We start from the raw sequence: 18,528 nt of genomic DNA on the forward strand, positions 1-18,528 counted from the left end.
ATAGCAATTGAATGGATTTGATGAGCAGCGGCGTTGTTGAAGAGGCGTTGCTTTGATTATGCAATTTGATAGAGCAACTCATTGGTATTCCAGCTGTGTCCAGCACACCCACAAATGGACGAGTCTTTAGTGCGTTTCGCCCATAGTTACGACAATACTAATAAAAACTTGCTCAAGAAACTCAATTCTGTCAATTCAATGAATCAGTTCGTGAGTAATCTTCAAGAGTAGCCTACTCAGATTTCTAGACTTTGAATAGAGCTATGGAAATAAAATCCCAATGAATGTTCAAGCCCTCGACTGACCGATTCAATCAACAGTTTATAAATGTTGACTGAAATACAGTAAAATCAAGCTTTTGATTCGGAAATGAAGCGAAAGAAGTACCAGTCAGCAGTTCACTTTCAAATAATGGTAAAAATGAAATTAAGAGTTTTGACAGTTTCACACTTTAATTTTGGAGACTGACACAAATGACAAAAATAAGTATATCATTCCATTTTTTCAACAATCAAATCAGTTGAAAGTTTCATCTTGGAACAAAATTACATCAATGTGGTACATAAGTGGTAAGATCACTTAACTAACAGATTTTAGGCTGTAATAACAATTCTTTACATAAATGTATTGCAATATTCTAGTAAATAGAGTAACGGACTCTTTATCATCAATAATGGAGTGGCGCAAAGTATCATAATTTATACAAATAATAATTATAATTGCTAGAAAATTATATACATTTTTCAAAACAATAATCTCATGAATGAAAACAGTTGACAAGTTTTCCAGGTACTGTACAATCTCTTTTCCCTTTTGACGTTTTTGTTTTTGGGAAAACGTTTGTGTCGAACCTTGAAATTCTCCAGTAGAATCTCAAGACATCGTTTAAGAAAACTTCAAGATTGAATACTATCACAGAGTGGGGATTATCAAAATTTCATGCTTGAAAGTTTTTAAGTAAATTAATGAATGAAGAAAAAGATATAACATGATCACTAAATAAATAACTAATAATCACTTGTTAAGAAAACCTTGAGGTTTCTTGGAATATGTAATGAATTCCCAGATCGGAAGTAATTTATTGAGATTATCGTGGGATGAAATTTTAATTTAACAATATAGAACGGTACCATAGCCTCCTCCAATGAATGCCATGCCAAAAAATCCATAACACTGGAAAGTAGTGCAATTAAGAATTGTCTTGCCAGTGAGATTCACTTTCAATTGTCAAGATTCCTAATAAATATCACCAACGCCTTCCGTTCATCCAATGCTGACAATACAAATAATAAAATCAATCAACTTGCAGTTGGATTATCAATTGCTTGCAATAATAAATACTATGCATGCAATTAATAACTCAATGCAACTTGAAAAATCTCTCTCTTATTCGACCTCTCATAGCTTTCAACCGTCAGGGATAGTTCTATCAATGGTGAGTAATTTAGTTTTTATCTAATTTTCGGATTGACCTGAATTGACTGGGCTGTCGGGCTGACTTGTTCACAGCAATGATAGTACCACTTCGCAACGTTGCCATTCTCAGGCAACGATACATAACATAGGGCAAGGCATTCTATTAGAGGAGGTTTTGATGGTACCCTACAATCAAAAATTCTGAGTTCATAAGACAATCATGATTGTTCAAGTCAGTATTTCAATGGATTATTGATATTTACTGACGGTATTATTTATTGATGGATATGGAGCGATGTTTGAACAATAATGTTCATTAAAGGCTACACTTCACAATATCTCATCGATTATTTGAAAGACAATATAGGTGAAAATTAAAAATTTTCCATCAATTCCAGTAATGTAGAAATACATAGAACGATTTGATGTGTTGTTTCTAAACAATGGAACACCATTACTCCTTTTTGAAAAACTACTAGTGAAGAACGCTTCGCCTAAAATATTGTTACTGAAAGGAATCGATCATTATTAAGAATCATAATTCCCTTGTTACATAATTTCAATTATTTATCAGCAATAATAAAAATTTCAATAATTCATCAGCAATAATAAAAATTTCAATAATTCATCAGCAATAATAAAAATTTCAATAATTCATCAGGATTAATCCTAACAATGATATGACTTGATATGCTCTCTTCCAATTTTCAACTGAACCACGCCATAGATAGTAGGAATAACTTGATTATCAGGTACAATCATCACACTTTCCCGTAGCTGGAGCTCTCAGGTCCTGAGACATGATATTGTTCATGAACACTCACAGAAATCTCTACTGTGGTTTTTACATTTAGGAATCCCTTAGGTTTGTTTACTCTCAGATCTATACTTTGCCCCAGTTTCTAGGACACTTATTAAATCTAATGGACCATTAAACCTATAAATTCAAATGAATATTCTATGGTCCTTGAAATTTGAAGTGTCCTATAAACTGGGTATATACCTTAGAGGTTTAACCGTGGGTGATTTCAACCATAGAAATAGAATAATTCCTATAATCAAATATAATGATCATTATTATTCAAATATACATTCAACTATTGAATGTATATAATTGGATAGAAATGTATAAATTTGAATATAATAATCATTATATTGCTGGGTGCTCAGTAAGGCCCGTGACCGTGACCGTGACCGTGATGTCCGGCGCCGGTGCCGGCACTGCGAGCGTCCTCGTAGCGCACCTTGGGTCGGTAGCCGTGTTGGTCGGCCTCATACTCGACCACCTGGCGACGCCCGTCCGGCAGCAGAACGTAGTAGGCGCCCCAGGCGGCGTCGCCCATCCGCGCCTCCTGGTGACCGAAGTCGGCGCCTGTCTGCACGTCCAACACGCTGTACTGGAACTCGTAGTTCACCGGCTCCTGAAATTTGTTTCAATGTATGTTTTCATATTCTTCAACTCCCATTTTAATGTAAGTTTTAATTCTTTGGAGTTTCAATGTTTTGCCACACAGGCATAACAATTCTTATCGGGAACTGTAGGCTACATTGAAACAACAGCAAAAACAACAACAACAAAACCACGTTTAACTGTCACTGTGTGCACACACCGCGCCTTAAAGCAGTTGCCCACAAAGTATGTGTACAAGAAGAGTATATTCATTTCTGCCGTCTTTTATGAGGAAAAAAAGTCTAAAGGCCTGAGCTTTCGGCCTTTAGAAAACATTCTCAGAAAAATTGGCTCTTATTATTTGTAAACTATTGGCAGAAACTGGATAATAGAGGATTGTGAGAAGAGGGCTCGAGAGGCGAGGAGCGATGGCCGAAAGAATGCGTCAAAGCCAAGGAAAGCATCTCTCAAGTTACAAGAATCGTCTGATATACCGTACATATTGGCCGACTACTAACGTGTGAACACTCTCATAAAAGCCAATGCATGGTTTTTTTTAACGGTAGAGAGTCTCAAGTTCCACGTTTAACTAACGGTGGCATGTGTATATCGCGCCTAACCGTAATGACTATTTCCATTATTTATCTACCACCAGCTGCTTCTACGAGGGAACAAAAAAAAAACTCAATATCTTCCTCGTGGATATGGAAACCGGACTCAAAAAGCTTAATACCAATTTCTTAGTGAAATGTGAGCTTTTTTTATTAAAAATCTGGTGTGGCGCACTCACACAACTTTCCTTGCCGTTTTGAAAATTGATCACCTGACGCTAGTGTGCACGCGCATCACAAGTCCACTTATAAACAAAGATCTGAGCCAGCTGGTGACAGGACAATAACGCTGGAGACATACGAGGTCTGCTATCTCTTCATAGTGAATGATTTAATAGAATCAAAAGTTGACAACAGTTTGCAATTAGATAATCACATTTTCTCATCATATTTTGGAGTACAAAAGCATAAAAAATTTATTACGAAAGAAGAAATTATAATAACATTCATACAGAAATGTTTTATCTAATCACATTAAATTGTGATTAATTCTCAGAAGAATGCAAAAATTTCCCTCACAAAGGCCCAGTTGCAAAAAAGACGGTTAAATTTTAATCCTGATTAACTTCACGGGAACCAAATCAGAGAAGACCATTTCAAAAAGATGGATCTAATTCAAATTCAAATTTTTTATTCAAAAAAACAAAACAAGTATTACAATCACTTCCATAATCGCCCATATGGACCTCTAGGGTCTGTATTTGATTCGATGTTACAGTAGGTAGCCAATCATAAAGTAATTCAATAATAGAAACGTTACTATAGCAAAAATAAAAAAGAAGAGAATACATCGAATCTTACCTAATAAAAAACAGCTTGTTATAAATCAATGTAGTTAAATTTATTGATTTATAATAATAATGATAATAATAACTCAGTACCAATGATTATAAGAACCATCCACATATTATATAATTTTATCTTTAAACAAAATTAGTAAATTAAATTCAATAATTCACACACACACACACACACACACACACACACACACACACACACACACACACACACACACACACACACACACACACACACACACACACACACACACACACACACACACACACACACACCCACACACACACACACACACACACACACACACACACACACACACACCCACACACACACACACACACACACACACACACACACACACACACACACACACACACACACACACACACACACACACACACACACCCACACACACACACACACACCCACACACACACCCACACCACACACACACCCACACACACACACACCCACACACACACACCACACACACACACACACACACACACACACACACACACACACACACACACACACACCACACACACACACACACACACACACACCCACACACACACACACGTACACACGAGGATGAGGATAACAGAAGAGAAGGAGAACTACAGGAGTCACTACGATAGCTGTTAAAGGAATCACTAAGGTCTAAGAATTTTTTTTTCAAGGAAACTATAATATTATAATCTATGTGCAGGTCCAACTGGACAGCCTCATGCATAACGGAACCCAGCGACAGATGATGCAACTGAGAAAGTTTACCTCAAAGTTTATGATTATGAACTAAGCCTTGATAGAATGTGCGGTTTTTTTCTGTTTTTTTATGAGGCTATTATTTTTTATTTTTTAATTTTAATTAAAATGGGGAGCATAAAGCCATCCAATTTACACAATTCTACTGGAATTAATCAGGATTGAAAATAGCCCGGCTTTTTTGCAACCGGCACTTAGTACCTGATTGAATGATTACAAAAGTTCAACAGCTGAGTCATAATTTTGACACAGTCCCACACACATGAACTCGCTCACTCACATCCATCACCAACAGACGACGAAATAATTATTATCATCTGTTTTCCCAAGGATGAATGATAATTATCCTTCTAATGTCCTTCAGCGAGTTTTCTCAAGGATGAGACCCAGTGCAATCGAATCTTTATATTATAAACCTACTATGTTCTGAATTTAGTGAGAATCGTTAGAGCCGTTTCCGAGAACCGGTGAAATATATAAAAACATATTTATGTAAACATCTAAACATCCAACATCTAAACATATAAACAGAAGTTGCTCGTTTAATAGTATAGGATATATATATATATATATATATATATATATATATATATATATAAGATTATATAATGATTGACGCAAAATCAATTTATCACTGGTGTCTATCCTAGCATGTACAAAACAATGTATTATCATGGTAACCCTACATCTCCAGGGATGTTGGCGGTCGATAATTTACCCCAGTAATAATCATTATTGTATTGCATTGTAATGTGTACTTTATGAGGTAGAATGATAAAAATAGGATATTATTCCCTAGGAATTATGTAGAAATATTCCATACATGGGGAATAGACAATATTTGTTTCGTTCTGTCCTTATACAATATTAGTGAAGAAACTCCACATTTCCTATTCAAGAGTGGATTTCAGAAATAAATAACTTCAAGAGTTATTGAATATCTTTTCATTCATAAATTTGAAGTTTGTAAACTATCTTGAAAACACACTTACCGAACGCTCGTTATAAGAGGCGGACGACGAACTCTTCTGTCCACCAGAGTAGACGGCAAGGGGTGAGAAGGAGGAGGAGGAAGATGATGAAGCCCGTCGGGTGGCGGGGGGACCATACACAGAGCTGGGCCGCGTGCCTATGGCTATGGGGGGTCCGTACCCGTTTGAGGGGGGACCGTAGCGAGACGACGGAGCTGATGCTATGGCTATGGGTCCCGCGTAGGAGTCCGAGGGTGGCGGAGCTGTGTACTGTGGCGACTGTGAACGACGTGCCGAGAAGGCGCTAGCGTCAACTGAAATTAAATGAATTCCCAATAGAAAATACAGTATGAAAATCGATGGATAACATGAATACATATGTAAAATTCTAAGATATCTTCATAAACTCATGTATGGAGCTCCTCCAAAAGTTAATATTGTTTATAATATTATTGTTATTTTTATTATATTTAGCTCTATTGCAGGAATATTTTCTGGAAATATTGCAGAAATATATCACCCGAGAACGAAATTAGAAAAAATAATTTGCAGCAGTATGAAAATATATAAACAAACATAAATATACACAGATCTTTCATAAATGAAAACTGTAGAAAGCGAAAGGATTAGTGGTCGCGTTAATAAGCTATCGATACGATATGTTAAAAGTTAAAAGATCCATGCGCCTTCTACACCGTTCTAGAGTTGACCATTACAATTTCTCTGAATTCATGGAAATCGCTTCCCGTTGGTTCGGAACCCACCTAAAGGTGGTTCGTTCCTCATTATTCTCTATTATCTATTTTACATACATTCATACAATATCATCGAAATGATAGGGAGAGGAAAAATAAGGTATCCTTGTGCTATTCCTCTCCCAAATTTAGATCTTCTATCATTACTCATGCATCTACCCTGAAGCTTAAGACAAAAAAAATATTGTTAATTATTTATTCCTGCCAATATTCAATTTCACCATTGAGAAAATAATTTTCGGAATGACATGAAAATGAAAATTTGAATCATCAGTACAATATTTGCTTCCATGGATATCCAAGCTCATTCTACTACAACTATACAACACGTTCTTGCTCTGACTAGTCTATGAAAGCTAATATTGCCTAGTGAACCAGATTCATAGATCTATTTTTTGACAGTTGATGTATGATGAATAAATACAAACAAAAACCAAAAGATTTATAAAATATAACAATTATAAACCTAACAGAAAAATAATTAATTTTTTTTTCATTTAAGATGCTGTTACCTTTGGATACTTTGTAGCGAGAGGTGCCCCGGGGGCGGCTGTCAACACCAACACTTCGCGCCTCAGACACGTCGATTGGAGCCGGGGGTGGCACAAAACTGCCATCCTCCACTGTGGTGATGTAGGGGGGCGGTGGCTCACACTCCACCACCAGCCACAGTACCGACATCATCCAGATTAGAATATACTGCAAGCAATGTTTAAATTCGTATTCTGTTAACATTGTACTATTTCTTGAAGACTTCAGTGTTAGTAGGTCACTGGAGTGACTTTTGTATTCAAGTTTTCAGTTCAATCAATCAATTTTACTAGCCAGATGGTATAATAACGTTAAAACTAAGATATTCAATCATTTTCTCTACACATATTATATGAACTTATATCTGTAGTTGTTTGTAGTAATTGTAATTGTATTATAGTTGTTCAATACCCCAGAATCGTTGCACGAAAAATTCAGGTTTGGAGTTTTTCCCCGCAAAGTATTACTGGCCTCTGAACCATCTAATTGAAATTAATCAGTTATATTGAACAAATTATTGGCGTGTGGAACAATAATATTGGCACATATGGACCAAAAATAGCAATCATAAATCACACAAATCAATTATTTCACCATCTCAAGAAAATATCATATTTATTGATGAGTCCACAGTTTTTTTAAATTTAATTCATATGAACCAAGTGAACATTTTCATTGCTATGATCCTAGAAAAAGTATTCACTCTTTAGCTAATATTTAGTATAGTAATCTGTGTAAGCTCCTGATGACCGTTGGTCAATATTTATCTCATAGCTGAATCTTATATCAACAAAGTGCAATTTCATTGATGAACGGTAAATTCTAGTAAAGCACATCTTCAAATTGAGCAATAATGACGTAATAGTTGGGACCAATGACCGTGTCGGAGCAGCAGACGGCGGAAGTTATGCTTTGGCCCGCCCTACTCACTCTTTGTTCCAATCTTATTTAATTCACATTCTCTCAACTCGATATCTGATCTTCCTGATAAGCATTCATTCTGATTCTAGCACGACTATCTCATATCCATTCCAACTCACAGGTTTTCCACGACAATAATGAAGACCTTCTAAATCAACCTTCTCTAGATCTGACAATAAGCCAGAACCTATAGTTCTCCCAACGAATTCGATTTATAATGCTGTTAGGCATTGTTTCATTATTCAGTAACTAATTTAGTAACCTTAGTATCTACATAGTAGTACAATAGCTTTTAAATTTGTACCTATCTATCAATCCACAAATAATACCTCACATCAATCAAGTGGGGATCAATACAAGATGAGTATAGTTGGTTTTATTTCTTTTAGGTCTAGCATTGAAGTTGATGCTTGATTTAGTAAGACTGTTAATTCTAACAGTCTCTGACCACCAAGGAAAAGGGATGGTAGTAGTCTATATATATGAAAATCTGGTGTGGCACACTCACACAACTTTCCTTGCCGTTATGAGAATTGATCACCTGACGCTAGTGTTCTCGCGCATCACAAGTCTACTATAAACAAAGATCTAAGCCAGCTGGTGACAGAACAATAACGCTGGAGACTTACGAGGTCTGCTATCTCTTCATAGTGAATGATTTGATAGAATCAACAGTTGCCAACAGTTTGCAATTTAATTATCACATTTTTTGAATTTCGAGCTTAATTTCAATTTTAGGTGAAAATGTTAATCAACATTAATTGTAGAGATTTTCATGCTCAATTTTCTCCACTCGATTTTTTTTGTTTAAATTGTATCTGAAGCCTGATAATTGGGAATCTAAAATCCAACTTTGCATAGATGGGGCTGAGCTCCTGAAATTTTAACAGATATGGGACTTGTGGAAATTGATTGAGCTTATCAATGACTATTTCAGGTATGAATTTAATCGAAATTGTTGGAGCCGTTTTCGAGAAAATCGCGAAAAACCAATGTTTTGACAACATTTTCGCCATTTTAGCCGCCATCTTGAATTGCATTTGATCGAAATTGTTCGTGTCGGATCCTTATATTGTAAGGACTTTGAGTTCCAAATTTCAAGTCATTCCGTTAATTGGGAGATGAGATATCGTGTACACAGACGCACATACACTCACACACACACACACCACACACACACACACACACACACACACACACACACAACACACACACACACACACACACACACACACACACCAATACGCAAAAACCACTTTTTCGTACTCAGGGGACCTTGAAACGTATAGAAATGTAGAAATTGGGGTACCTTAATTTTTTTCGGAAAGCAATACTTTCCTTACCTATGGTAATAGGGCAAGGAAAGTAAAAGCGAAATGGCACTCACTCACTGACTGACTGACTGACTCACTCACTCACTCACTCGCAGAACTAAAAATCTACCGGACCAAAAGCGTTCAAATTTGGTAGGTATGTTCAGTTGGCCCTTTAGAGGCGCACTAAGAAATCTTTTGGCAATATTTTAACTCTAATGGTGGGTTTTAAGGGTTTAAAGTTCGTCTTCTAGCATGTATATTCTTCTTATTCTCTTAATTATAATTGAAAAATGTCCATAACATATATCAATATAGAACTATAATCTAGAGAGATTACCTCTTCGAAACAGTTGTTAACACTGGTAACTAAATTAGTAATTTTGTCAGGTTGGCATTAAGTTGAGTTGACTTTATTAGGTTGGCACCAAGTTGAAGATTGAAAAGCATTTATCGCGGAAAAATTGATTGGGCACTGCTACTTCAATCAGAGCTATTCCTGGGAATATTATATTACTAGCCGTCAGGCTCGCTTCGCTCGCCATATCCGTTTAGCCAGACGTTTAGTCTGGACCCCCGACTGGATCGTCCTAACATAATTATGATAAAAATGCTCAAATTAAAAATGCAGGCGAGCGAAGCGAGTCTATTATCATGTGTCTCACAATGAGATCCTTCTTCTTCTTCCTTTGGCACTACAGTCCTATGTGGAACTTGGCTTCCATGACAATTCCTTTCCCACAACTCCTTTCTCACAATGAGATACATTGAAAAATCTCAAAAGCTTGACGTTTATTTTCACAGATGGATTACATTCATAGACAGTAAACACCATACGATCTATATAGTTACAATTTTGAACTGCTGAAGTTTTGATGTGACATTATAAATTCTCTCAGAAGAAATAAGTGTATCTCAATACACATACCGGTATCCAGGAAGTGACATAAGTTACAAAGATGAATTAGAAATTGAAAAGAAAGTAGGACAATAATTGCAATTGATGTGTGGAAACATCAGCAGGACTTTGGGTAAAAAAGCTAGAACAGACACAATATGAAATTTTATAAGGGAATGGCTGCTCCAGTCCTCCTCTACGGTAGTAAATCATGGGTGAAAACGAAGCCACTTGATAGTAGAGTGCAGGCAGCCGTGATGAGATTTCTCCGAAGAACCTAGGGGTATGACTGAAGAGATCATTTGAGGAAAGAATTGAATATCTACAGCGAGAATGAAAGAGTTGCGGAGAATCGGCATCAATGAAGGAAGCATGTCCAAAGAATGTCAGCTGAGAGAATACCATTAAAAGTCTATAATATCAGCCAGTAGGCAAAAGAGATGTTGGTAGACCATGCAAGCGGTGGCATTAATAGGATTTTCTATGTTTAATTGAATAATTATTTAGATGTAACTCGGAACAGGTTATAGCCTAATACTTGTTCGTAAGAAGAACGAGAGGAGAAGAAATAAGTACTGTGTAATATTCATTTTGAATCACAGTACACCAAGTGACGTGAAAAACAATTGATATTGAGAGTGATGTAGTAGCTTCCAAAAAGTATAATCAATCAGAAGAGATTTACTCATTCTCAAATTGAATGAATCTAATGAAAGCTGAGAGGAAATCCAGACTACGAAACGATTTTTTATTCACTTTTGAGAAGTAGAATGGACCAAGAATAAATAAATAAATTAGAATAAACTAATAATAAAACTATACAATATTTCATGAACAGTGGAGTTCGATTGAATTTGCCTAGAAGATGAGCACGAAGCTTGTTTCCGGGCCCTTGACATTCTGTGCATGCACTTTCCGGCAGTTTGTCTGCTTTACTTTGACCTGTCACCGGTCACGAGTTTAGAAGGCTTCTTTGGCCCACTATTCACGTTCTTGACGCTTTAAAACCCAATTAACACTGGATCAATAGTGGTGGGTGGCGGGTGGCGGAGTTTGTGTGGATAGTAGATAGATCATGATATGATCAAGATTAGAAACTTTCAATTTTCAGGTTTCGATCAAGACTTATAGGGATGTACGTTAGTGGCATTTAATCAACTTACTTGATAAGTTGATACTTGCGATATTGTATTCGAAGTTTCATTCTTTATCTCATTGATGACATCTACATTTTTTTCTTAAGATGATTTTTTATGAATGGATTGATGCTATAACCGAGATAAAAGAGTGAAATATCTTATTAGCTTAGGGGATAATCCAGAACTAAAAAGTCAATTTCATAAAAGTGATCTAAGCTCTATATAATATAATATAGTATTATCTATTATTGAGATTGAATAAAATGAAAATACTCTTTAGTAGGCGGAGTCAAGACTCTACTACTCAACCTTTCAGAATCACATTGGTTGGCTAATCAACCAAATCCAATTTATTCCAAATGAGTGTTGAGGAAAAATGGTGAAGCACAATAATTGAACTACTCCACTGATAAAAACAATAGCTGATATAGATCAGCTGAGATCAACGAATTTTTATTTGTGTAGGAGCCCAAACTGTGCTGACGTCACGGCTTTGTTTACGGAGGTAGTGGCGGAGCACGGGTCCAATTAGAAACTTGACAAACTGAAAACTTGACCTACTGAAATCTCGAAGAATTTATAATAGGCCAATAACCATCCTCAGTAAATAAGAATCAATATACAGAATTTCAAGGTAATCAGTCCAATAGTTTAGACGTGATGATGCGTCATTCGTGAATTTCTTATACCGTACGTGTATGAGCCAATTCTTTTGTTTATTATATTATAGATTTACAAATTCAACCCTCAAGACTTTCAGCATAAAACTCACCCCTCCTAAGCTTTGAAAAGATTGTTCAAATTCTAGAATTCTAGTTGTAATCAATTAGTGGTTAATATTCGCAAGGGGAAATTCAATTTTTAACATTTTGGTATACATTTTTTCTCACTTCAATACTTTGAAGCAGAAGTGATAAAAATAGTAAGCTGCATTCCTTATCAGTCAGAATTGAATAGAGGTAGTTGTGTGTTGCGGGTTGCCTAACTGCGATCCAACTCATTCATAAGAGGTGGGTTGCAATGTACTTTTTCAAGAATCATAATTATTGTAATTTCCACCAACTATAGCATTATAACTGCATCTAGGAGAAATTTCGTTCAATCAAAAATTTTCAATCAATCCACTCTTGTAATTTTTGAAAAAGGTATATAATATCATCGAGGATAAAAAGTTTTAATAACTTTTTGGTAAGACTTATCACCTAACTTATTTGGCTCTGTCAGGCTCCTTCAAAACTGATAGGCACAGATAGTATATACTTATAGAATTGTATAAGTACAGGATAGAACCACAGAGCACAGGAAAAATAATTGGTTCTACTATGACTGTTCACACTCGTTTGAAATGGGATCCAGCTTCAGATAGTTTTTTAATTTCAACGGAATCTACACATAAATTGAGAAGAGAACAAGAAATAATGCGTGTGTGCTACTTGAATGGGAAATTACTGACTCAATCGCACATTGAAGATAACTGTGTGAATAGTATAGAGTAGAAAATGATGAAATATCAATTTATAAATAAATAATTTTATTTCAATCATAAATTTCACTTGACATTCATTTTTAGTTTTGGAAATTATATGACCATTTTGACAAATTGTGTGGTCATTGTTAGTAATGTATTTAATTGTAATTACTAAATTGTTAAGTCATAGATTATTTTTTTCTGGAGTTCAGTTCATTACTTTACAGACATTTTAGCGTACGACGTCTGTAGCATCCTGTAAACTCTTCAATCACCATTCCCAACAAGCCAAGATAACAAAAAATCAAATATAACAAGACATCATAGGTACATGAGTAGATCTCCGTACAGCACGATAATATACAAACATACAATTAACAAAAAACAAAGCAGCGTACAAAAACAATACCCACACTGAAAAACAACTGGATTCATTATTATCAATTTATTATCAACATAATCAACTCCAAATAAATAGTAATTCAAAAAATTTCAAACCGGGTTAATTCTTAGAGCATGGATCCGTTTGGACCCATAGCCATGCTTAAATTTTCTTTGAAAATTTATTCTTATTATTACATTTCCTGATATCTATTGGCAAACTATTAAAATATTGTGTACCCAAGTAGCAAAAAGAATTTTTGAAAATCATTGTACTAACTTTTTGAGATCTCAAAAAATTTGAAACTGCTTGTCTAGTATCATAAATCAAGTTATCTGTACCCGTATTTCCACTTTTTTCTTAGAATAATCGCAGAACCCTGAATACAAAAAGATACTGAACCGGCAAGACATTAATTGTTTTATAAAGTGAAAAAGAGCTTTCACGCCTTGGTTTCTTCAGAACTATTCTTATAAAGCAATGCAGAAAGTTATCAATTTGGAAAATAAGGAGCTCTATATTCCATCAATCAATCATTAGTTATAAGAATCAAGCTTCGATTATAATTAATGCCTCGACTTATATCAATTACACTGAATTGGAAGGGTAACAGATGTGAGAGAAAGATTTTCCTGCCTACCAAATAATATTAGTTCTATTGGTGAATATGTTAGAGTGCGATCATCAAAGCAGATTTATACGTTAATTCAAGATAGTTGATTGAAATGATAAGAATGAACATAATATCCCACCTTCATCAGTAATGATGCTGAGGCAAGTAAACGTGCAATCCACGACGTTTTGTCGCTAACAGGCCAGCTCAGAGCTCACTGTGATTGATGGCCTCTTAATTCGGGTCCTTTTATAAGGAGAGGCGAAAGATTGTGCTAGGCGTGGCGCCACCTTCAATTCAAGCGATCCTTCCACGTCCTTATATCCTTCAACCATATCCTACCTCAACCTTTCAGTATACTGTGGCTGAATTTCTGCAATTACTCTACTAATCTTCCGCTACTGAATCATACTGCAATACACATGTGTTCATCTATTGAAGTTGAACATTCATAACTTGCCAGGACGTTTGAATGAATATTGGATGAAATAATGATACTACTCATGCCAGAAAAGTAGTAACAATGATTACGCAGAAAAAATCACTTTTTCAAGCTCACAAAAAATTGTAAGCCTAATCAGTACGTTTCTTGTTAAAGCGATAGCATTAGTTATCAATAAATCTACAATTCAGCGAATGAATTGGGGAGGATTTTCCTCGAGAATAGCAATGAAATAGCTGTAGTAGGTACAAGGGAGATATTAAGTAATTTGAGAGAAGTTCAATATCACTCCCACTCGCCACGTCCTAGAATAATATCATGATTATTAAACTGTAGTCTATTACTTAGGTATGATGTACACTTTGTGATCTATATTATCAGATAATGTGTGTACTGTAGCCTACTATACAGGCGGAATGTGGTAAGAGTGAATCGAGAGCAAACTGGTTGGAGGTCTTCATTGATCTCTCGACCTGAACTATTACGCCGAAGATCTGTGTAAATATAATAATATTGTAACGAGCTATTGCACAAATCTTCACAGCTCCCTATCCTCATTTCGTGGCCATCTCCACTCAGTACTAATAGTTGACAAACATCAAGCGGTCATTCTATTCTAATGCTTGTCCACTCTAGTCTATTGTTGTGAGCCTGAACACCTATCACAAGTATTATCATTTTGAAAGGAAGCCACATGACCTTTTATAGCACTCATTTGTACGTGTACCTGCTAATTTGCTTCATTTACCGCTAATGCATGTTGTAACTTGTAACCTACTTTTTCATACACACATTGATAGTAACGAGTAGCTTTATTTACGTCCTGATTACTTGTTTGCACAATAATTTTATATACGGTTCATTCGTAATATCATATTATTCTTAAATTGCTCTCCTGTACTTCAAATAGTGACGATATTATTGCTTTCTACTTTTCAACTTTTCAGAAGATACGTCTCTTCTAGATTATCTACGCTTAAATTTACTCATGCATAATTTTTCGATTGCGTTTTTAACGGTTTTCATTACCAGGTCATATCAGAGCCTTGAAAATTCGTACCTAATTCCTAATATGAAAATTCCTACATATGGAGCTACTTGATGCTACTAGAAATTCAAAGAAATGTTAATCAAATTGATAAATCTGAGAAAAGTTTTAAATCTATATGTTTATACATAAATGATCTCAACGTCATGATTTATGTTCAGTCGTTTTATTCGTATCGTGATTGCTTGCGACTTCTAGTGCTTTGAAGCCCTGACAAATTCACATTTACTGGTGTGTGTTCGTCACACTTTTCAATACGGCAAAGCTTGAATAATATAAATATGAGATGTTATAATTCTGCGGTTTGTTTACGCCGCCTGGAACATTCCGCCGCCAATACATTCAAGTTCAATAATGCACTCGTGAAATAGTGAAATACTGAACCAACAGTGAAGGCCTAGATGATAGGAGTTTCAGCATAGAGAAAAAATACCAATATTATTCATCAATGATTGTAGTGTATGTCCGCTGTATCGGAGATAACTTATACAAACTCAATGGTGTTCTTCCCAATCTTTATTATTCCGCGAACATGTGCCGCGAACATTCACTTTTAATCAACTGATTATATCTGTATTTTTACAGAGACGGTAAGATTCAGATATAAAAAGCTTGGCATCAGCTGATTATAAGTGAATTGGTCATGTTCGCGGCGCGTAAATCTGTACGCACCTTAATACAAACAAAAACCTCATGCATTTCGTCTTGAGAATGAATAACATATTATGAGTTCGTGGAAAACAAGCCGACCGTTTCTTATTTAGCTGACCTCTAAATTGTCCGTTTCAATTGCATATTGAAATAGGGAGGACTTAAAAAATTTTATACAAAAATTACATTCAACTGCCTACGAGAAATTTCAATAATCATTCCCATCTAGGCTTGTCAATGCTTATTTTTACCTTTGTATCTATATTGTGACAGGCTTGCTCCAGGGTGGGCATGGACCACACAAAAAAATAGATAAATTTATGAAAGTCCTCACTTATATGGGTACATGAATATATGCCCCTCTGTGTAATATCGGACCTGAGAATCTATTTAATTGGTTGAGAAATTTGTAGGTTATCCCAGATTTGGAATTGGAGTATTCCAATTGTACTGAGCTTAAATAAAGCAATCTTAAAATTATTACCTGGTTGTTGTTCTGATAAAGAGCCAATGCAACCTGAACAAAGATATAGATCACAAATCCATGTATGATTGTGTCTCTCACCGCTATCAGAATTAATAATGAGTACTTTATTAAATAAATATAATTTCTGAAAAGAGGTTCGAGTACCGTACAGAATCTAATCCTATCAGTGTTGGGTTACATTGACTTAAATCCTGCAAAATGCCGCATACACTGTTTAATTTAGTCTGGAAATTATAAGCTAAGCCGCCGACAGTGACCAATGTAAAAGCAAATGTGAGCAGAATTATATTTATTAATCCCGCAATGATCCACTGATACATTAGCAACCATCCACAACCTTCCATTCAATTAATTTCCCGACTTGTTACACTGACCAAATGAGGTCTATCACAATACCAATGGTAACGTGTCAAAGACGATATTAAGGTTTTCAGAAAAGAAACGAACTGGAAGATATGCTCAGTTATTTCAATATATTGACAATTTTCAAGATAAGCAGATAGTAAATTATAATTTTCAAGTGACTAGTGATGATCAGTATAATGTGTTCTGGTTTAACAATACCAGACATGTACAATTTATACTTTAATAATTATCTAAGAATTGAAAGAAAATGATATGATAAAAATGATAATTACAGAGATGTGAGTTCTGCTTTGGAATAGCTTGATCGATAGACAGATTATAAATTAATTTAATTTAATGATGATTATTATAATGTAGATTAAAATTGGATTTCCCCTGATTGCAATCTGATCATGACCATTAATTTTCACTAAAATTTATATCACTCATGAATCGTAGATGGGGCCCCAATAATATTTACTAGAAGAACAACTCACGCGACTCTGTTTTCCTTTTTCCTTGGTTCGCAAATAATTATTCTTCTGCCATGTGCTGGATTTTCTGGCCTCCAAGTAGAACGTGTTGCTGGTATATTTCTCGGTTTACCCGATTCATATAGATTCAATCGGGTATTTTACATTAATTATTATTTTTACAAACAAAAGGAACTTTACAATTAACATTTAAATTCACAAATAAACAATTATTAAAAACAATTCACGTAAAATTTTTCAACAAAAATGCAAGTTTACTCAGAACGTGTGACTAGGGCAAGGTCAGTGCTAGAGAAGAAGTCTCCTTCCACCAATTAAGCTTACAATTCTTTGAATCTCTCTGCTTCTAATTTGCATAAGACAATAATTGCTATTGGTTGTAGCTGAGTGACGTAGTGCACACGTCATATTCTTATGAAAAATGGTTCCTTTGTTTATATTCAATTCCCTGACTTACAAGACGAATAAATACATTAAAACATAAATATAATTCAATCATTTCAAAATACAGTTAAATTCCAACAGTGTGAGTGAATTATAATAATAAATAAAATTATAATAACAGAGATCTCGACATTCTATGTTGCATCTCAACAATTCAAATTTTAGTATCCCTTTCTTTGTCCTCTGATTGGTTGTTCGTGCAAAGAGGAATAAATCTAGCAAGATCGCTTCTATTTAATATTTATTTGTTGATTATCCAAACAATAAATGTAATTGAATTGAATAATACTGTTTGTCAATGTAGACTTACATACAAAGGGTATTTGTAACTTTTTTGCTATTACTGTACATTAGCATATTGTATCTTTTTTATAATTTGTTTTTCAAAAATAAACTCAATTATTGTGCTAATAATTTTGATTAGCTTATTATTATAGATTCCTTTTTCCTTTTCTACACAATAACGAAAAATAATAATTCAAAAATAATGGCATGCTATCACATTATGTTATATAATACACAGGTCTGATTGATCTCAACTCTATACTAGTGTTCTAAGCATTCAAACGTTTTAGGTTAGGTTTACAACAACATTCCCTTAACCTATAAATGTGATTTTAATATAATAATTTTATAATAAATT

The 18,528-nt window shown here is 35.0% G+C and overlaps 1 protein-coding gene across 2 annotated transcripts; it reads right to left on the reverse strand.

Annotated features, from left to right (window-relative positions):
• Window positions 1-447: 447 nt before the first annotated feature.
• Window positions 448-17,740, reverse strand: LOC111044773 (pro-resilin-like). Of its 2 annotated transcripts, none has more exons than XM_039423642.1 (4): window positions 17,445-17,740; window positions 7,222-7,408; window positions 5,976-6,268; window positions 448-2,837 (listed from the first exon to the last, which is right to left on the reverse strand). In XM_039423642.1, the coding sequence occupies exons 2-4, from the start codon at window positions 7,391-7,393 to the stop codon at window positions 2,583-2,585; spliced, it is 720 nt and encodes a 239-aa protein (XP_039279576.1). In that variant the 5' UTR covers window positions 7,394-7,408; window positions 17,445-17,740; the 3' UTR covers window positions 448-2,582. The 2 variants fall into 2 exon arrangements, with proteins under 2 accessions (XP_039279576.1, XP_022185685.2); XM_022329993.2 differs by lacking the exon at window positions 17,445-17,740 and adding an exon at window positions 14,114-14,242.
• Window positions 17,741-18,528: the final 788 nt, after the last annotated feature.

This window comes from Nilaparvata lugens, chromosome 3 (genome assembly GCF_014356525.2).
Source record: "Nilaparvata lugens isolate BPH chromosome 3, ASM1435652v1, whole genome shotgun sequence".
Taxonomy (NCBI): Eukaryota; Metazoa; Arthropoda; class Insecta; order Hemiptera; family Delphacidae; genus Nilaparvata; species Nilaparvata lugens.

What these genes read in the sequence shown, in the direction of transcription:
- LOC111044773 (XM_022329993.2), bottom strand. An exon ending in TCGCTACAAAGTATCCAAAG is followed by an intron (nt 6,269 to 7,221) that starts GTAACAGCATCT and finishes ATTTAATTTCAG; the next exon opens with TTGACGCTAGCGCCTTCTCG. An exon ending in CCTCTTATAACGAGCGTTCG is followed by an intron (nt 2,838 to 5,975) that starts GTAAGTGTGTTT and finishes AACAAATTTCAG; the next exon opens with GAGCCGGTGAACTACGAGTT.